This window comes from Passer montanus, unplaced genomic scaffold, assembly GCF_014805655.1.
Source record: "Passer montanus isolate IOZ18808 unplaced genomic scaffold, ASM1480565v1 scaffold47, whole genome shotgun sequence".
Lineage (NCBI taxonomy): Eukaryota > Metazoa > Chordata > Aves > Passeriformes > Passeridae > Passer > Passer montanus.
Window position 1 is genome coordinate 1140830 of NW_024369596.1, and position 20560 is coordinate 1161389.

General features: G+C 57.1%; 2 protein-coding genes across 2 annotated transcripts; one reads left to right on the forward strand and one right to left on the reverse strand.

The window, feature by feature from the left end:
* The first annotated feature begins 71 nt into the window (after positions 1 to 71).
* Positions 72 to 9310, forward strand: ZW10 (zw10 kinetochore protein). The gene is made up of 16 exons (XM_039722146.1): positions 72 to 198; positions 867 to 1001; positions 1760 to 1861; positions 2193 to 2270; positions 2608 to 2767; positions 2938 to 3087; positions 3488 to 3679; positions 3869 to 4020; positions 4205 to 4387; positions 4565 to 4803; positions 5565 to 5636; positions 6238 to 6407; positions 6950 to 7080; positions 7328 to 7459; positions 7663 to 7865; positions 8096 to 9310. Exons 1-16 carry the CDS (start codon positions 82 to 84, stop codon positions 8214 to 8216), a joined length of 2337 nt encoding a protein of 778 aa, XP_039578080.1. The 5' UTR covers positions 72 to 81; the 3' UTR covers positions 8217 to 9310.
* A 103-nt stretch (positions 9311 to 9413) lies between these two features.
* On the reverse strand, positions 9414 to 13574 carry TMPRSS5 (transmembrane serine protease 5; the record flags this gene model as incomplete). The annotated part of the gene is made up of 11 exons (XM_039721759.1): positions 9414 to 9422; positions 9564 to 9716; positions 10122 to 10264; positions 10496 to 10594; positions 11055 to 11275; positions 11874 to 12036; positions 12159 to 12202; positions 12373 to 12486; positions 12722 to 12857; positions 13162 to 13284; positions 13487 to 13574. Coding segments are annotated over 11 exons (1293 nt in total), but the record flags the coding sequence as incomplete, so codon positions are not given.
* Positions 13575 to 20560: the final 6986 nt, after the last annotated feature.

The following is a 20560-nucleotide window of genomic DNA, read 5'->3' on the forward strand; positions in this document are numbered from 1 at the left end:
GCGGTCTCGAACCCGCGGCCACCCGCTCGCGCTCCGCGCCGCGGTCCCGTGTCCGTCGCGGCCACCGTAGGGCGCGCAGCCATGGCGGCGCGGGCGGGCTCGCTGGTGGCGGCCGTGCTGGCGCACTCGGGCCGGCTGGACAAGGAGCACCTGGGGGCCCGCGTCGGCCGCCTCTCCCGCCGCGTCGAGGAGCTCAAGGCAAGCGACGGGGAACGCGGGGAGACGCGCGGGGGCGGCGCTGCGGCGGAGCCGGCCAGGAGCGGGTGTCCAGCCCTGGGTCAGCTGGATCGGGGTGCCCAGCCTTGGTTCAGCCCCGGGTGTCAGTCTTGGTTCTTCCCGGAGTGCCCCAGCCCTGGTCAGGGGTGCGTCGAGGAGCTCAAGGCAAGCGACGGGGAACGCGGGGAGACGCGCGGGGGCGGCGCTGCGGCGGAGCCGGCCAGGAGCGGGTGTCCAGCCCTGGGTCAGCTGGATCGGGGTGCCCAGCCTTGGTTCAGCCCCGGGTGTCAGTCTTGGTTCTTCCCGGAGTGCCCCAGCCCTGGTCAGGGTTGTCCCAGCCCTCTGCATCCCGCAGTGCCCAGCCCTGGCAGGGCCATCCCAGCCCTCTCCATCCCGGGGTATCCCAGCCCTTTCCATCCTGGGGTTCCCAGCCCTGGCAGCAGTGCCCAGCCCCAGCCAGGAGTGCCCAGCCCTCTCTATTCCCAGGGTACCCAGGGGTGCCCAGCCCTGGTCAGGGGTGTCCACCCCTGGTTGGGGTGCCCAGCCCTCTCCATCCCGCGGTGTCCCAGCCCTGCCCTGCTCTCTCACCCCACCCCGGCCATCCTGTCCCTCTGCCGCCGAGGTGACGCTGTGCCCCTGCTCCTCCTCAGGGCGAGGTGTGCACCATGATCAACAAGAAGTACAGCGAGTTCCTGCCCAGCATGCAGAGCGCCGAGGAGCTGGTGGCACAGGTGGAGGGGCTGTCCAACAACATCGACCTGCTCAAGGCGGGCATCGAGAACGAGGTGACTCCCAGAGCACCTTCTGCTCCATTTCACCCCAAATCTGGAGCCCCCACCCCATCCTGGGGGGTTTGGTCACAGCCCCAAACCCGCCAGAGCTTGAGGAGTGTCCAGAAAACACTTTCATGATGGGATTTGGGGGTTTGTGGAGGACCCTTCCGGCTCAGGAGGTTCTGTGGCTCTGTGGCTGGCATCCCTGGGTGATGTCAGCCCTAAAGAATGCCTTGAGGTGACACCAGGCTGTACAGTGAGGGCTGGCATTAAGGGATTGCCACTCTTGCCTGGGTGGAAAAGTGTGTCACTGCGTCCTTCAGGGAGAAGGACCAGCCTTGGCTGGGACACAGGGAAGGTTCTGTGGCTCTGTGGCTGGCATCCCTGGGTGATGTCAGCCCTAAAGAATGCCTTGAGGTGACACCAGGCTGTACAGTGAGGGCTGGCATTAAGGGATTGCCACTCTTGCCTGGGTGGAAAAGTGTGTCACTGCGTCCTTCAGGGAGAAGGACAGGGGCTGGGACACAGGGCTAAAAAGGATGGAGTTTTTCCCTCCTCACCCAATCATTCTATGAACAGGAATAAATGTAAATGAAATTTAATTCCCTCCTCACCCAATCATTCTATGAACAGGAATAAATGGTAAATGAAATTTAAGAGGAAAAGGTGTGTGCTCAAATCATTCCATGAACAGAAATAAATGAAATTTAGGAGGAGGATGTGTGTGCTAACCAGTGCTGCCAGTGAACTGAAAGCTGCTGTTGTTTTAGGTGCAGCGAGATCTAAACGTGGCTGTGGCTGAGTTCACAGAGCTGAAGCAGCAGCTGGACAGGGACACGCTGGTCCTGAGTGTCCTGAAGAAGCTGCAGGAGGTGAGGAGGGGAGCGGAATAATCCTGCTCCTCAGTGTGAGACATTGTTCTGGGCTTCTCTTTTGGATGAGTGCCTGTAGCTCACAGGTTTGGGTGTGTGTAGCTCACAGACTGGGTGAATGTAGCTCACAGGTTTGGGTGAGTGTTTGTAGCTCACAGGTTTGGGTGTCTGTAGCTCACAGGTTTGGATGAGTGTCTGTAACTCACAGGTTTGGGTATCTGTGTGTAGTTTCCCAGTTTGGGTGTCTGTCTGTCTGTATGTCCCAGTCTGGATGAGTGTCTGTGGTCAGAGCAGAGCTGCAGTGACACCCCTGTGTGTTTGCCCTTTGCAGTTTGATACAACCATCAAGGAGTGCAGCTGTGCCCTGCAGGAGAAGCAGTACGTGGCAGCAGCTCGGCAGCTGGAGAAGGTAGCAGTGCCCCTTGGCAGGGTGCTGAATGCCCTGCCTGGTGGCACAGGATGGTGCCCTGGCAGGGAGTGCTTGCTCAGCTGTGTCTGCTCTCCCCCAGGCACAATGCCCTGGCTGGTGGCACAGGATGGTGCCCTGGCAGGGAGTGCTTGCTCAGCTGTGTCTGCTCTCCCCCAGGCACAATGCCCTGGCTGGTGGCACAGGATGGTGCCCTGGCAGGGAGTGCTTGCTCAGCTGTGTCTGCCCTGGCTGGTGGCACAGGATGGTGCCCTGGCTGGTGGCACAGGGTGGTGCCCTGGCAGGGAGTGCTTGCTCAGCTGTGTCTGCTCTCCCCCAGGCACGCAGCAGCCTCAGGAGCCTGGAGTCCCGCAAGGGCTTTGAGCTGAAGATCCTCAAGGCCCTGAGCACAGAGCTCACGGTGCAGACACAGAACATGATCTACCACCTCGGGGAGGAGTGGCAGAAGCTCATTGTGTGGAAGCTTCCCCCTTGCAAAGGTCTTTTTTCACCCTTTCTGCCCCACTGAAGCGCCTGCTCTCCCCTGCAGGGTGGGACGTGCAGTGAAGCTGTGGGGCTGAGGGGGTGGGAGGAGCTGGTGCTCTGGGGAGGGCTGATCTCTGCTGCTGTGATCTGTCCTGTGACAGCCCTGGGTGTGCTTTGTGTGCAGGAAGCAGCAGCCTGGAGGCCGTGGTGCTCTCGGAGCTGCACCTGCACACGGTGCCACCCCAGGACAAGGACACTGCTGTCCCCCCCGTGGCTGCTGTGCTGCAGGCCTTGGCTGTCCTGGGAGAGCTGCACTCCAAGCTCAAAGATTTTGGTAAGACAGACCCCAAAAACAGCCCCAGTAGCTCGGGGGGATGCTTCAGGCTTGTTTTAACATGGATAGTGGCATCCACTTCACTCCAGCAGGACACTGGAAAACTTCTTCCTCTCCTGTTTCCCACTGAGGTGAATGCTGCAGCTCTTACTGATAGGAAAATATTTATCCCATTATCTCTCTGGAATAATTTCTCCTTTCCTGACAATGCAGTGTACTTCTGATCTGTGACTATGTGGTTTCATAGCCCGATGCTTGAAGAGTTTTACCTCATTAGTAATTCCCTGACAGAGCTGATTATTCCTCCCATTTCCTGCAGTCTCTAAATCCAGAAAAGTCAGGGCTGGACCTCACTGCAGCAATCTGCTGCTGGAAAACCTCAGTTTTTCCCTTTCCTCAGGCCACTTGTTGCTGCAGTACATCCTGAAGCCTCTGATCTCACACCCATCTCTGGAGCCAGTCCCAGAGGAGCAGCCAGATGTGTTCATCCTGAGGTTCAGGTCCCAGGAGCTTGCTCTGGATGAGTCCTCTCCTATGAAGGTGTTTGAGAAGATCAAGCTGGTGTTTGAAGTTCTGCACAAAAACCTGCTCAGTATGTAGCTGCTCTCTTCTGGAGTTAGTTGTGATCAGTACCTTGTTCATTTAGTGGGAGTTTTCTAGAATATCTGATTGTTAATCAGCTTTATGTGCAAGGAAAATGGAGGAAAGGCTTTTGAGCTGATGGAGGGTCTGGCCCAGGAAGCAGCTGTATTAAAATCTGTTTTTCTTCTCTGGGATGCAGATGTGCCTCTGGAGCAGCCTGGGGAAGGCAGAGTCACCCTGGCAGAGCTGCTGGGGGAGCTCATCTGGGAGGAGCTCTCAGACTGCCTCATCCACAACTGCCTGGTGAGCTCCATCCCAACCAACAGCAGCAAACTGGAGCAGTACAAAGAGGTGGGTCCCAAAAAGCCCCTCAGGCTTGAACACAGAGCCCAGGCACTCCAGTGGGATGGCATTCCAGTGGTCAGTGCCCTCCAAAACCTCGTTCATCTTTTGCTTTCAGCCTTTACACCCAGTTTAACTTTGTTCCCTGGTTTTTGGAGGCTGTGCTAACACAGAGCACATCTGCTCTCCTCAGGTGATCGAGTCCACAGAGCAGTTTGAGAAGGCCCTGAAGAAGATGCAGTTTTTGAAGGAGGACACGACGGCCTTGCTGAAATACGCCTGCAATGTCGATTCCCACTTTGCCAACAAGAAGTGCCAGGATGTGATCATGGCAGCCAGGAGCCTGATGACCTCAGAGATACACAACACTGTGAAGGTGCTGGGGATGCCTCACACAGTTTTTCCATCTGGAAAACAATCTCTAAATATTTTTTAACACTGCTGCAGTGTTGTGTTTATCTTGAGTCTTAAATCTCTGCCATTGAGTGCTTTTTAATCTTGCAGATTCTCCTTTCAGAGCTCCAAATTCTCTTACCCTCCCTCTTTCCCTTAGATCACACCTGATTCCAGCGTTGCCCTCCCCGAGCTCCCTGATCCTTGCTCAGGAGACCACGTGAAGGTGCACAGAGGCTCCAGGCTGCTGCACGGTGGCACGGTGCCCGTGGGCAGTGAGAGCAGGCTGAGCCCCCTCACCCTGAGCCTGCCCACGTGCCGCATCAGCTGCTCCGTGCAGCAGCTCGTGGGGCTGGCTTACCACACCCTGCTGGAGGCCACGACCAGCACAGACCTCTGGTAGGCCTGCTTGGGCATTCCTCTGTTAGCATTATTGATCAAAACAGGATTTATTTATTTGTTTAGTAGCCTCTGTGTCAGCCTCTAGCAGCACCAAGCATCTGGTAATAGATTTAAAGAACTTTAAAAATTAGACTGAGTCATTGCTCTTGTTTTGGCTGGAGGATGTATGCCTGGGTTTGGGCAGGAGACTGATACTGCTGCAGGCTGTTCCTTCAGGTTTTTAGAAAAATCAGTTGTTTAGAAAAATCAAACTCGTCTCTTTTTCTCAAAACCAAGTGCTGGCCTCAGTGTGAACAGAGTTCTTTGTGCTGGTGAAAACAAAGAACTCCAGCCTGCAGCTGGCAGGGAAAAACAAACAGGATCCACATAAACTTTACTTTAACCACAGCCCTGAGGCAGCAGAGTTGCCCAGGTAACAGCTGCCCTCGAGGGGCAGAGAGGGGGCTGAGTGTTCCTGCACACCTGGAGGGACAGGGACAGTGTCCCCTTTGTTCTGGGCTGTCATGGATCTCCCTTCCACACTGACCCTCAAGGTCACCACGGCCTTTGAGAGCTTTCCAGAGTGTTGACAGTGCTGTCATTGATCCTGACAATCCCCTCTTTGTGCCAGTGCTTCACTGCTCATAAAACCTTGTTGAGGGGCAGCTGTGAATGGGGCATGGGTGCCAGGCTGACAGGAGCCCTGTTTGGGCAGGCTGAGGGGCAGCTGTGAACAGGACATTAATGCCAGGCTGACAGGAGCTCTCTTTCTCTCATAGCTGTGTGCAGCTCTTTGACTGTGTCAGGAACATCTTCCAGCTCTTCTATGAGGTAGTGCCCACATACCACAGGTGAGTGTGTCCACATTTCGTGCTCTGAGGGGGAGTGCTGCTGTTGGAACAGTCCCACTTGTCCACTACAGCTCCATCTGCAAAAATCAACTGCCCAATCTCTAATTAAACCTTACCTGTGCAAAGCAGGTGCTTGAGAGTTTCTGTGTTGTCAATCTATGATCAATCTCACACAGCTGTATTTGTTTCCAGCCACGTAACTTTGACCTCAGGTCTGATGCACAGATTTTTCAGGATGTTTCTCCTGTGAAGAAGCAGCAATGATGATGGAAAGTTCACAATCCTGTCAGAGACCTTCCCTCCCTTTTCCTCACTGTGACTTTGCTCTAACATAGTATATTCCTGTGTGAAAGGCCATGGCTGGAAACAGTGTGGGATAACACAGGGTTCACATGCATGTCTCAGTGCCCTTCAGACCCTTTTCCTGCCAGTTCCTGTGGCTTTGTGAGAGGTTAAATGTTTTTACTCTGATGTCAGTCAGGCCTTGCCAGCACCACCTGCTGACAAGACCGCGCGTTCCTCTAGGATAGCCACGAGCCTTTCTATAACAGAACCAGCTCTAAACAAACCCATTTCTCCTTTTCCCTCCTTGCTGGGCCAGGGAGAACCTGCAGAAGCTGCCGCAGCTGGCTGCCATCCACCACAACAACTGCATGTACATGGCCCACCACCTGCTGACGCTGGGCCACCAGTTCCGCTACGGCGGCACCAGCGCGCTCAGCAACGGCGCCGCCACCTTCGTGGACCTGGTGCCTGGCTTCAGGAGGCTGGGTAACTTCCCTCCCCCCTTCCCCTCTGCTTCTGGATCACCTGGGAGTTCACCCTGCCACTTGCTGAGTGGTTTAGTGGAGGTGGGGCTGCTCGCTCAGATTTGTATTGTTCGGACAAGTTGTTGTTTGGCAGAGACATTTTCTGAGTTAGGAAGTTTTGGCTCTTTGAAACCTGTGTTCCTTGTGAACTTAGTCCCAAGAACAGCTCAGTATCCAGCAAGATGTGTTCTGGGATCTGCTGCTCAGTCCTTTGATATTTTCATTAGTTATTCCACAGAAATAAATTAATAAAATTGTGTGAGCTAACAGGAGTCATCCACAGTTCATTCTGCTGCTCTGCTTTTTTCCAGCAGTGTTGCAGCAATGCAAGCTGCACTAGAGCTCACTGGTTAAACTGGCTCTAGGAGACTGTTTGGAGACTGGAAATTTGATTAAAAATAAAACATTATAGCAAGTTCATTATTCAGCGCTTACAGTCATAAATAGGCAGAGCAGATTTAGTAATTGTTTAATTGCTTCTCTCTGCTTGCTTTGCTCCTAAAGGGATGGAGTGTTTTCTGGCCCAGATGCGAGTGCAGAAGGGAGAAATCCTGGAGAGGCTCTCGAGTGCCAGGAATTTTTCCAACATGGATGATGAGGAGAATTACTGTGCAGCAAATAAAGCCATAAAGCAGGTGAGGAGGGCAGAGAAAGAGCATCCAGTGCCTGCAGGGATCCTGGGGAGCTGCAGTGTGGAATCTCAGCCCTGGCAGCTGTGCAGCTGCTAAAAAACCTATTTTCTGATGTGCTGGTTTGGGTTTTTTGACCTGGGCTGTGTCTTGAGCAGGATTGCTCCATTGTTTCTCCCCGTTTGTACTCTCCTGATGCCCTGGTGCCTTTCCCAGGGTTCTGTCTGGTGTCACACTGTGCTGTTCCTTGCAGGTTTTGCACCAGCTGAGGAGGCTGGGCATGGTGTGGCAGGATGTGCTCCCTGTGAACGTGTACTGCAAGGCCATGGGGGCCTTACTGAACACAGCCCTGGCAGAGATTGTCACCAGGATTGCTGCCCTGGAGGTAACAGCCATGGGGGGTGCTGGGGACAGTGTTTGTCACCTCCAGAAACTCTCCCCAAAATCACATTTCAGGGGAGCAGTTCATCCACACACAAATTATAATCATGTGTCCACAGGAAATGTTCACAGTCCCAATTTTTCATTTCACTTGGCACTCCAGAAACAAACCTCACTTGAGCTCTGTTCTTGTCCTCCCCATTCCAGGATATCTCTGCACAGGATGCAGACAGGCTGTACTCACTCTGCAGGATCATGGTGGAGGAGGGACCCCAAGTTTTCACCCCTCTGCTTGAAGAAGACAAAAACAAGAAGTACCAAGAGGAGGTTCCAGTCTATGTGCAGAAGTGGATGACATTCAAGGAGCTGATGATCATCCTGCAGGCCAACCTCCAAGAAATCGTGGATCAGTAGGTGTTTTCCTTTCCAGCTGCTTCTCCAGACCTGTGCCAGGGAGCTGCAGTTCACAGGAAGAGCAGAAACTTTTCCTTTTTTTCCCTTTTCCTCTCCTTTTCCTTTCTGTTTCCTTTTCCAGAGGAAAGGGTCAGGATCAGCTGCTGGCACAGGTCCTTGGAGGGTTGTTGGAGGTGCCATTTCTGGGCAGGTTGGTGACATAAAGCTCTCCCTGTCTCCCATCCAGGTGGGCAGATGGCAAGGGGCCTCTGGCAGAGGAATTTTCAGCAGCTGAGGTGAAGAGCCTGATCCGAGCCCTGTTCCAGAACACAGAGAGGAGAGCAGCAGCACTGGCCAAGATCAAGTGATCCAGTTCACACCTGCATCTTGTGACACAGCAAGAGCAAACTGACACTTCCAAATACTTTTTTTGATTTCACTTTTCTTATTTCCACTGGTCTGGGAAGTGTTGGGATTGGGTAAGTGCTTCCTGGAGCTTGCCTGGGGGAAGGAGCATTTCCTGGCTCGGTGTTTCTGTAACCTCATCTCAGGCTGGGCCTTTCCAGTGCTCAGCTGGGACTCTTCTATGCACTTCTACACCTGGACCTGCAGCCCCTCTGTGACCTCTTCTGTCCCCAAAGCACACGTGGAACCCACAGGCTGGGAGAGCTTTTGATGTCCCTCCAGGAAGGGCCAAAGTTTCCCACCTCAGCTTCCTCAAGGCAGAGACACTTCAGAGGGGGATGTGGGGAAAGAGGTCCTGTGCTGAGTGCACCATTGATCACAGGGTTTCTCACAAGTAGGAAAATTCTCTTTCTCATGGAAAATAGCTTCTAACTGATTTAGAGCTTTTCAGTGTCACTTTTCCAAGTGCAGAAGGCAGTTCAGCTCCTCCCTTTCTGTTTGTTGGGTGTGCACTGCATAACTCTGTGTCTTTCTGGTGTATGTTCTGTCCTTCAACAGTGATCAGAGAAATGTAAACCAGTATGCAAAGGGAATGAAAGGTGCTCTTACAGCGTGGAGTCACAAAAGGCTGTGTTTGACACTTGGATTATTGTATATTTCTTTTATTTGAGATCATTCACTGAGCTCAGCCCACAGAGCAAGGTGCTGCACACGTGGAGCAAAGTCCTTCCTGCCCTGCAGTGCTTAGAAGAGTTTCAGTCCCAGTTTAATGTTTTAATCTGTTGTCTCCTGTTGTCTCCTTGCCATTGGCACTTCTGTCCCACTCCTGTTCCCCTTTCCAGGCATTTCTGCAGGGGCTGAGGCTTTCCTGTCACCCCAGAGCATTTGTGTTTTTATGTTTCCCCCCTCCAAGTGTTCCCAGAACACCTCACGGGATCCCCTGTTCCTTCACACACAGTAATCCAAAATTGTCTATTTTGAAAAACACTTCTCCCCTGTTGATTGTTCACAGAATTGGAATTTGCTATTTTCTTTAATAAACTATTTATACTGAGCACTTTTGGGAGTCTGTGTGGATACAGTGAGGCAGGAGGAGCCAGTCCTGGGCTGTTCTTCACTTGTGGGAAGGGTTCTGTGTGCAGTCTGTCCTGTCCTGGCTCCTAGTGCATCTAAGAAAATCAGTACAAGAAACAAACAAAAAAAAATCAGTACCATAAGAAAGGTTGTCCTAAAGGCTTGTGCATGCAGGGAAGGAGTTCAGGATGCTGGGATTTGTCTGAGGAACCAGCAAGGCACAGAGCTGGGCTCACCTGGGTGACCTGGTGGATCCAGGGCAGCAGCTGAGCCACGTTGGTGTAGACCCCGGGGTGGTTGGGCTCAGCACAGCCCTGGCCCCAGCTCACAACGCCCACCAGGCGCCACGTGTCCCCATCCCAGCACACCAGCGGGCCCCCACTGTCCCCCTGGGGGGCAGAGCCAGCACAGCACAGTCACAGCCTGCCTGGGGTCCCTGGGGCTCACCCAGTGCCCCCCCTGCCCGGTGCCACCACCCCAGGCTGCTCCAGGCCCTGTCCAGCCCGGCCTCGAGCTGCTCAGGGGGCACCCAAACCTCAGGGCAGGCTCTGTCTCACCAGGGCTGTCCCCAGGGTGGCTGCAGGTACCCAGGGGTGTCCCCAGGGTGGTGCAGGCACCCCCAGCTGTCCCTGTGCCTCCCCAGGGGTGTCCCCAGGTACCCCTGGCTGTCCCTGTCCCTCTCCAGGGCTGTCCCCAGAGTGGCTGCAGGTACCCAGGGGTGTCCCCAGAGTGGCTGCAGGTACCCAGGGGTGTCCCCAGGGTGGTGCAGGCACCCCCAGCTGTCCCAGCCCTACCTGGCAGGCGTCCACGTGTCCCCTCAGGTGTCCTGCACACAGCATCCTGGCCGTGAGCTCACCCTTGTACACGCAGGAGCTGTTGCACCTCCGGGTGCCGATCAGGGGCACCAGCGCCTCCTTCAGCGTCCCGGCCACCTGTGCTGGGGACAGGGACACAGAGGAGCCAGGAGGGAATCACAGGGAGCAGAAGGGGTGGCAGGGAAAGATGGCACTGCTTCGGGGTGAGGTTTGGCCAGGGACACAGAGGAGCCAGGAGGGAACCACAGGGAGCAGAAGGGGAAGGTGGCACTGCCTCGGGGTGAGGTTTGGCCAGGCCCCCAGGAGCAGGGAGGGCAGGGAGAGTGGAACGGGCAGGGCAGGGCAGAGCTCACCTTGGCCGGGGGCGGTGTGGCCCCAGCCCGACACCCAGCACGGCGTGCCCTGCAGCAGGTCCCGCGGGGCGGGCGGCAGGCACACGGCTCGGATGGCACCTGCGGCGACAGCGACAGTCACAGGGGACAGCAGGGGCGGGCTGCACAGCCCTCAGCCTGCCTGGGGACGGGAAAGGCTCCTGGTGCAGGGGCTGTGGCACTGCAGCCCCACAGCCACCCCCGGGACTGCCAGCTCGGGGCACGCTGCGCTGCCCGTGCCAGCCGGGCTGTCCCGCAGCAGGGTCGGGGACCTGGAGCCCCCCGGGACAGTGGGAGGTGTCCGTGCCACGCTGGGGTGGAACTGGAGGAGCCTTCAGCCCCTTCCAACCCAAACCACCTGGGATTCTTCTGCCACGAGGCTCAGAAGAGGCTGGGGTTGGGCAAATTGTCACTGAGGGTAGGACGGAAAACAACGGGGAAGGACAGGACAGGACGGGGACAGGACCGGGACAGGACGGGGACAGGACCGGGACAGGACGGGGACAGGACCGGGACAGGACCGGGACAGCCCGTTCCTTACGTGAGAAGTTGAGCGGCGCCTGGAGCCTGATCAGGGCCATGTCGTAGTCCAGGCTGCTGTCGTTGTAGAGCGGGTGGGCGATGATGGCCCGGACTGGCACGCCCGCCTCCGGCCGCAGCGAGCCGTGCGTGACCATGCCCGCAAACACCAGCCAGGCCGGGGCTGGCAGCTGCCTGCAACCGCGGCACCGGCACTGCGGGCTGCCGGCACCGGGCTGCGGGCTAGCAGGGGCACGGGAGCGGGAGGGGCACGGGGAGCTTGGGATTGGCACACAGGGAACCGGGATGGGGACAAGGAGCTCGGGATTGGCACCGGGAGCCGGGGATGGGCACACAGAGAGCTCGAGATGGTGACAGAGAGCCCGGGGATGGGCACAGGGAGCTCGGGATGGGCATGGGGAGCCAGGATGGGCATACAGGGACCCGGGGATGGGCACAGGGAGCCTAGGACTGGCACACAGGGAGCCAGGGATGGGCACGGGCAGCCCAGGGAAGGGCACACAGGGAACACGGTGATGGGGACAGGGAGCTGGGGATGGGCACAGGGAGCCCGGGATGGGGACAGGAAACCCAGTGATGGGCACAGAGAGCCGGGGATGGGCACGAGGAGCTCGGGGTGGGAACAGAGACCCTGGATGGGCACGAGGAGCTCAGGATGGGCACACAGGGAGCTGGGGATGGATACAAGGAGCCCGGGATGGGCACAGGGAGCCCGGGATGGGCACAGGGAGCAGGGGATGGGCACAAGGAGCCCGGGATGGGCACAGGGGGCTGGGGATGGATACAAGGAGCCTGGCATGGGCACAGGCAGCAGGGGTACCTGTGCACGCAGTGAGCTGCCGTCAGGATCCACTCGGGGGCCAGCACGGAGCCCCCACAGCGGTGCTGGGAGCCCTGGCACACACTGACCTGCCAGGGCCAGCGCCCGGGGGACACGTCTGTGCCCCCCACCACCCTGACAGCCCCCGCCTGCAGCCCACACTCTGCAAGGAACGGGGGAGGCTCCAGCCCAGCCCCTCCTGCTGGGGGGAGCAGGGGCAGCGGGGGAAGGAGCTGCTGCCTCCAGGGACAGACCCTGGGGCTCAGGAGGGAGGGAATCGCTCACCTGAGCACTGCAGAGCCACGATGCGCCCCGACTGGCAGCTGCTCCTGTGTGGGCAGGCTCTGGTCAGGACAAACAGCAGCCAAAGCCCTGGGGAGCCCCAGGGCGGCTGCAGCAGCTCCCCAAGGGGTGTTTGCTGCACAGCACCCTCACATCTCCGTGGTTCAGCCTGAGGAGAGGCTCCAGCAAGCCGTGCTTGCCCCAGAGCTGCCCTTACCTGACCTGCCACATGTCCTCCAGGCTGCCTTCCTGCCGGGCTCTCACCTGCAGGAACTGCTGCCCAGCACTCACCTGGACATCCCTCAGGCTCACTGCCTTCTGCTGGGTCATGCTGCAGAGCGACAGGAACGTCCCGGGAAGGGGTCAGGGCTGTGCCCCTGCCACAGTCCCACAGCTGGGAATGACCTGCTGGGCTGCAAGGAGCTCCTGGAGCTGCTCCTGCAGGTCCCAGGCCTGGTTTCCCCAGGGAATGCTGTGGCCTGGCTCTGCCCTGCCAAAGCCCAGCTGGTTTTGCCAAGGCCATCCCCCTGGAAGGGGGCAGCAGGAGCTGCCTGTGCCGTGCCCACCTGAGGTAGCCCAGCTGCTGGCAGAGCAGGGTGCCCAGGGAGGGCTCCCAGTGCCCGTGGCACACCAGGAGCCAGCCAGGGTGTGCCTCCAGCCGTGCTTCCAGCAAGGAATTGGCTGTGCTGATCCTGAAAGACACTGAAGGCATTCCATTGCAGACAACCTGTGAGCTCCCTCCCCCTGCACAGCCAAAACCCCACCTTAAACCACCTGAGGAGTTGGAAACCCTAAATGAGCCCAGCCAGAGGGGTCCCAGGCAAAGGAGTCATGGAAGAGCTGCCCTTGCTGTGGGATCCCTGTGTGCAGTGAAGCTGCAGTGCTGGGGGCTCAGAGAAAAACAAAGCTGCAAAATGCAGCAGGAACTGATTTTTAAAGAGTATTTTGTGCCCTTGCCTGGCTGGCTTCCCTCTCCCCACACGGGACACCAACCAAAGGTGCAAACCTGTGCTGGGAGCCCCCCGGACCACGGGCTCCTCCTCCTCCTCATTGTCACACGCTGGGGTCACCTCCAGCTCCTGCTCCTGGGGGGAGCCCTGCTCGGGCTGGGGCTCCTTCAGGTGCTTCACTTCAGGAGACAGAGCAGGTGAGAGGTGAGGGTGGGCTCCCACAGCCTGGCAGCACCCAGCGATGCCCAGAGCTGGGCACAGCCCTGCCTGCTGCCAGAGCCTCTCCAGGAGCACAGCCACCCCAGGCAGGGCTGAGCAGGGGGCTGCCACCCCACACTGCTGGCAGCCCCAGCTGGCTCTCAGAGGGCAGCAGGGCTGTGCTGGGGCACTGACCGAGCTGCCACGTCCCCGCTGCCATCGCTGCCAGCAGCCCCGCCAGCCCCAGCAGCAGCAGCAGCCTCCTGGCGCTGCACAGAGCCCCCAGGGACACCTGGGCAGGGTCTGCAAGGGAGGGACAGCGCGTCAGCAGGGCCTCCCCTGCTCTGCCAAGGCCCTGCACTGATTTCCAGGGCTCAGCTGCTCCCGTCCTGCAGGAGGAGCTGAAATGAGCACGGGTTCTGACAGAGCCTGGGACCCAGAGCCTGGGATCCAGCACCCAGAATCCAGAGCCCAGCAACCAGAGCCCAGAGCCCAGAGCCAGAGCCTGGGACCCAGCATCCAACACCCAGCACCCAGAGCACAGATCCCAGAATCCATCACCCAGAGTCCAGAATCCAGCACCCAGAGTCCAGAATCCATCACCCAGAGCCCAGATCTCAGGACCCAGAGCCTGGGACCCAGCACCCAGAATCCAACACCCAGCGCCCAGAATCCAACACCCAGCACCCAGAGACCAGATCCCAGAATCCATCACCCAGAGTCCAGAATCCAGAATCCAGCACCCAGAGCCCAGATCTCAGGACCCAGAGCCCCAAGCCCAGCACCCAGAGCCCCCCTGTTCCCAAAGGCCAGCAGCAGCTCACCCACCGTGCTCCGGGCAGGGCTGTGTCCCGCTCCTGGGCTCGGCCATGCCGGGGCTGTGCTGAGCTCTGGGGCAGAGCGGAGCCGGAGCAGCCCGGGGCTGAGCTCTGAGGGGCAGAGAGAGCCGCAGCAGCTCCGGGCAGGGTCGGCACCCTCAGGGGCAGGGCTGTGTCCCGGTCCTGGGCTCGGCCATGCCGGGGCTGTGCTGGCACCCTCAGGATGAGCTGTGAGGGCAGAGCGGAGCCGGAGCAGCCCGGGCAGGCCGGGTGAGGGCAGAGCGGAGCCGGAGCAGCCCGGGGCTGAGCGGTGATGGCAGAGCGGAGCCAGGGCAGCCCGGGCAGGCCGGGGCTGATCTCTGAGGGGCAGAGCAGAGCCGAAGCAGCCCGGGCAGGGCCGGAGCAGCCCGGGGCTGATCTCTGAAGGCAGAGCGGAGCCCGGGCAGGGCCGGGCAGGGCCGGGCTGTGGGCTCAGCACGGCAGGAGCAGCAGCCAGCTCAGCTCAGGTTGCCGTGCATGCGCCGCAGGCTCTGCCTGTCCCCAGACCCCCTCCTCCTGCTGCCAGGGCCCTGCAGGGCCCCCTCAGCCCCCTCCAGCCCCAGGTGTCCCAGGGGATGCTCCTGTCCCCCCCGGGCCCAGAGCAGCAGCTGAGGGGCTGCTCAGCCCCCAGAGCCATCTCCCACCTGCTGCCCCCTTCCCCTCCCGTTCCTGCCACACGAGGAGCCCCAGGAGCAGCTGAGGGGCTGCAGCTCCTGCCAGCTCAGACTCCTTTGGGGATCAAAACTTCCTAAACAAGGAAAAACCCAGGAAAAAAAAAAATAAAAACAAAACTCCATGTGCTTTGTAACACCCCCACACTGCAGCCAGGCGCAGGTGAAGGAAGGCGAGGGCTGCTGGGTGCCCCAGGATCCCCTCAGCTCCCCAGGAGCTGGCTGTGCCTGCCTGGAGCCCCCCGGGAGCAGCGGGGGCCAGGCAGCAGCTCCCAGCTGGCTCCTGCCTCTCCAGGAAATGTCTTGCTGCTGAAAGAGGAGTTTCCAGCCCGTGGCCGTGCTGGGGCACAGGATGATTTTCTGTTCTGGTGGAACAGAAATCCCTCGGGCTGCTGCAGCCCCTCATCCTCCTCTGCCACAGCCCCCCAAACCAAGAGCAGCTGAGCAGACTGGAAGAGCTGTCCCATGGAATAAAGGCTTTTTTCCCCTATTTCTCCATCCCTGACAGCCGCAGCTGCTGGCTTGGGGCTCCAGTGAAGCACCAATGAATTTTTAATGCTGTTTAACCAAAGGAACTCCCATGAATGTTTCATGACCTGTCCTGCAGGTTCAGGGGAGTTTTGTTCTCCCTCTGAGCAGCACCAGCTGTCTTGTGGCACAAACCCACCCTGTGCTGGGCAGCTGCTGGGAAAACGGGGGGCTTTGGGCTTGGTTTGGATTGTTTTTCTCCAAGCTCTCTGTCTCACTTAGAGTTCAGGCCAGAAAAGCTGCAAATATTCCCCAGATCACCTGGCTCAGCTCTGACCCCTTCCTGTGCCTCTGGAGCATCCCGGCAGGACTGTAGATGGTGCTGGAGCACCGGTGGGAAAGGAAGGAAGAGCCCAGGCACAGAATCCAGCCCGAGCATCCTTTGACAGCTTTTCTGGGCACACAGGGACTCACCAGGCTGCTCCTCCCAGCCCGGGGCTGCTGCTGGGCCAGGACTCACGGTGGAGGAAAAAATCCTGGAGTGCGTTTTCCCAGGTCAAAATAAAGAAAATAAAATTAAAAAGAAAAAAAATAATGATAAAGAGGAATTAATAATAAGCTCTGAAACAGCCTCCCATGCCTCCCCTCCTCAGGCTGATGTGAAGGAATGGAGTTTAAAGCCCTGGACAGAGCCAGGAACATCCTTGGTGTGGGGTGTGAGTGCCAGGACAGGCACAGCTCCGGGCACAGCTCCTGGTGGATTTTCTGCTCATCTCCCACTGCAGAGCAGCCCTCACCCCCTGCCCTGCTCCAGCCTCCCTCCCGAGGCAATTTGCCGGGTAATGATCACGGAGCTGAGAAGGCAATTTCAGGAAAACTGGTTTCTGCCTGGAAGGAGCTGAAGGCAGGCACTGCTCTAACCGGGTACGATAATCTGTTTAAAAAGCAGCTGGCACGGCGTGAAGCACAGACAATTTCCAGGCAATTCCCTGCAGGGATGGTGCCAGCCTCCCCAGAGGCAGGGAATGGGCACGCTGCTCCCCTCCTGAGCCCGGTGACACGATGGGGACACCCCAGTGCTCGCCCTGAGCAGGGCACTGTCACCTCCCGCCTGGCACAGGTGAGGGGCAGGGATCTGGTGCCCCTCCGTTGTGTTTCTGCAGAGCACGGGCAGCCAGGAGAGGGCTGGGCCCTGGGTTCTCATCCATCAGCCAATAAAGAGAGAATTTAGGGATGTCAGGGATGAAATGTTTTCATTCTCTGTACCAGCACAAAGATATCCCGAGGGATTTATTCTCGGAGATGAGTCAAAGAGGAAGAATAATTGTTTGAGAGAAATTAATTTATGCTCTTTTCCCTCCCATTTCCAAACAGTTTATTTGCCACTTGACAGCTGAACCTTTGCCCTTGCAAGCTGCTGAGGACCCAAATCCCAGGAACGGAAGAGGAAAAGCTTTGTCAGGAGGCTGGGTGGCATTTCTGCCTTGTTGTACCTCACTGCCTGCATTGAAACCAGAGCTTTTAACCGCGGGGAGGTCACCAGAGCCAGCCCAGACAGGTGCCCGGGCTGTGACACTCGGGGCCCCTCGCCCTCCCCGGCAGCCCGCATGAAGTCACAGCTGATGTCACCGCGGCTGGCGGCTCCTGCAGCATCACCGTGTGCACTGCTCTGCCCAGCCCTTCCCTTTTTAGAGCCAAAACCCAGCAGAAACCCCCCAGCCCCGGGGTTCTCAGCGCTTCCTCAGGCTCTGAGCGGCCCCGGGTGCAGCAGAGGGGAAATCTGGCAGTGCCCAGTGGGCAGGAGCCCGGACGTGTGCCAGTCCCGAGGTGCCACCCCCTCACCAAGAACATCTGCCTCCAAGCTCCCTCCCACAGCCTCATTATGGATCCTAATTAAATAATTGCACATTTGCATTCTCTGTAATTACAGCCACGGCTGATGTAAATAAATACGCTGCCTGCAATTATGAAGTTATGAAAAGCTATTAGAAAATATAGATTTGGTTAAAGAGAAAATCACTTCAGGGAGCTCCTGCCCGGGCCCAAGCAGGTCCCCTTCACACCCTGACACCTCCTTTAGCACCAGGAACCCCCTTCCCACCTGGAATTCTCTGCATTTCTCCAGGTTACAAAGTGAAACACCTTTAATTCATCTTGGCAGAGAAATAACTCCCCCTGTGCCAGCGATAACCAGCAGCAAGGCACAAAGGCACGGCATTCAGGGAGTGAAGGTCCAAAATAGCCTTTCCTTCACCTTTCTTATTTATTTCCTCCACCTTCCTTATTTATTTCCTCCCATAAATTCACTCGGGGGCGTTCCTCAGCACTTTAAAGCAGCGGCCTCGATATCTCCCTGAAGGATCACCTAAAGAAAATCCCACTTTTCTCTTTCTGTTTCATTCCTGCAGCAGTTTGGCAATCACAGCCTTTCCTGGGCATGCAGCTTCCTGCAGCTCGGGAATGCTCAGGTTTGCAAAGCAGCTCGTGCCGACTGGAAAAGGGGGAAAAAATTAAAAGGGATTTTATTTAGGAAGTGCCTGAATGGGAGAACAACGATCCTGACCCCTGGGATTGTGTCACCCCTTGTGGCCCAGCATGGCTAAGAAGGTGCTTGGCTTGACAGAGCTGCTATCTGTGACTCAAAAATATCACATATTTTAGGAGGTCCCAGCAACCCAAAGATATCTCCTCTCCTTGTAGGACTCTCAGCGCAGCTGTAAAGCCCCAAACACGCCGCGCTGACACACGTATAGCGAAGGGGCTGAAGTTTCTAACTCATTAATTCTGTTTTTCCAGCAGCTGGAGCTGCGCAGGGCTCAGGGCAGTGACTCAGCCCGGCTCCCCCGGCTGTGAATCCTCATTAAACGCCGATGGAGCCGCGGGCAGCGCTGTCCGCCCAGCCCAGAACGGGGAATTTTTGGCCGCTCTGAACCCCCCGAGCACAACATCCTCACCCCATCAGCAACATCGCTCCTCACTCACGTTTTGAGAGGCAGTTTGCAATAAATCACCCCAAACACAGCGCCGGGACAGAGCTCCCGTGTCGGAGCCCAGAGCTCGGGTTTCTCAGCCCGGCATCACAGAGATGCTCTGCACGTGGAAGAAAACATCATTTTCCCCAGCGCCGGGGGGATTTTCGCTTTTCTCACCTGCGAGGTGAGAAATTTCGGGCAGGAGCAGGGATTTTGGGCACCCTTCGGCAGCCGGGATGGTTCTGCTGGTGGTTCTCCTGGTTCTGCTCGCTCCGGGCTGCCCGGACCCATCCCCGGGGCCGAGTTTCCCTGCGGGGGGGGTTGGCAGGGAGAGCAGGGAGGCGGCCAGGGGGAGGTTTGGGGTTTGCTGCTGCTCCAGGGATGCTGCTCTCTCCACCCTCGGAAAAATAAAATATAATTTTAAAAAGACATTTCCGCAGCTCACAGGGATTTCTGCACCAAAGGGGTGCCCCGTCAGTGACACCAGCGCTGCCTTCCTCCCGGTTTCACTTTAAAAGTCAAATTTGATCCCTCCTGGGCAAGGTGGAGAGCTGATTTACCCCGTTCACCCTGCAAAGAAAGCAGAATTCCGACCCTTCCTGCAGCTGGATGATGTTTTTACCCCACTGTGGGCATTGGACAGCCCCTCAGGAGCCACCTCTGGAAGGGATTTGTGTCCCAAAACAATCCCAGCTCCCATCCCAGAGAACCAAAGCAGCCTCCAGAGCTGCCTGCCAGGCTTTCCTCAAAGCAGGTTTATTGCTTCCTCATTTCAGAGGTGATGCTCTAATGAGTCATTAAAGGCAAACAAGAAATAGGAGAAAGCGTTTGACTTAGCACTTCTTCTTCCAAAAAACCCTGTAACTGCAGAATTTTAAGCAGAGCGAGCCAGAGCAATTTTAATAATATTAAGCTTAAATTGACAGCGCAAAGGGTGAATACAAAAGGGTAACAAAAACCCAAATATATATAAACCATAAGGCTTTGTGAAAAGAAGATGATTAAGCTTCCAAAGTTATACATTGAAAATCGAGGCAGTGCCGGGAGCGAGGGCTTGTTCTTCCCTCCCATGAACAAAGGCTGCAATAATTCATCCAAAGGGACTTGGTGCCTTCTGCTTCGCATGTCCAGCTCTGGTGGCACAGCCTGGGCACGTGTGGCACCACAATTGTCGCCTTTTCTGCCGGGGAAAGCAGGAATTGGTGCCCAGCAGTGAGAGCAGAGCCCAGCTCGGTGTGCCGCTCTCCCTCAGCCCCAGGCAGAAACTGCAGATTTACAGTAAAAACAAACGTGCCGTGTTACCGTGCAAACTCACGTGAAGGTCCCCACGCGTGTTAATTGTCATTGCTAATTGTCGTTGTTAATTGTCGCTGTCGCAGAGTGAAAACCGGAGCCGGGCTGTCACAGGGGGCTGGCATCCCCCAGCAGAGCAGGGGGGATGCTGCGGGGCAGGGCTGCAGCCGCAGCCCCCAAAAGCTCCCTGGGGATGGAGTTTTGCCCCTCAGCTCTGCCCTGACGCTCGCTTTGCCGGGCTGCACAGAGCAGGGCACATCTCCAGAGCATCACACACCAAAAAGAGCCTTTGGGGCTCTGATTTGGGACAAACCCCAGCATTTCCCGGGGACATCCAGCCTGCAGGAGCTGTGGGCACCCGCTGCCTCCCCAGCCCTGGAGCTGTCTGTGAAACGGCTCCATTGATGCCAGCAGGTCATTACTGGTTAATGATGGCGTTGCTGCTAATTGCAGCTCCTGCAGTGGCTCTGTCACTTCTCTCCAGGTGAGCGCTGATAAATTGTCACCTCCTGTTTGACGCCTTAACGGGTTTGCAGTTCTTTTGTTTGTTTGTTTGTTTTTTGAAGGGTGGTGGAGGGATTAAAAGAGCAGAGCGAGTCTGTGGTGGATCTGTCCCCTCCTCAAAAGTGTCGCCTGTCCCTTTGACCACCCGTGGGGCACTTTGGGGTGACACTGCCCCGAGAGACTGCAGGACTCAGGGTGGTAAGAGAGCAACTGAGATTTGGCAAATGAACGGTAAATAATTAAGGATATGACTCCTACAGGGCTGATTTTTCACTGTCACATAAACAACAGCAATAATAACAGGCCAATATTGCCAGATACCAGGGGGATTAAACATCAAATTAATACTTAGCAAGGTTAGGATTAAGCAGAAATAACAGCTTTATGATTAGAGCCTGAAACTGCCGCTGATAATGACTGATTATGCTCCTGCAGAGGAAGAATTACAAGTACTTAAGGACAAATAACCCTCCCGAAGTTGCTGGCAGCCTA

Bases quoted from the DNA above. Each gene is read 5' to 3' on its own strand.
- ZW10 (XM_039722146.1), top strand. From the start codon at position 82: ATGGCGGCGCGGGCGGGCTCGCTGGTGGCGGCCGTGCTGGCGCACTCG. The intron at 4,021-4,204 runs GTGGGTCCCAAA...TGCTCTCCTCAG, and splicing joins AACTGGAGCAGTACAAAGAG to GTGATCGAGTCCACAGAGCA. The intron at 7,081-7,327 runs GTGAGGAGGGCA...TGTTCCTTGCAG, and splicing joins CAAATAAAGCCATAAAGCAG to GTTTTGCACCAGCTGAGGAG.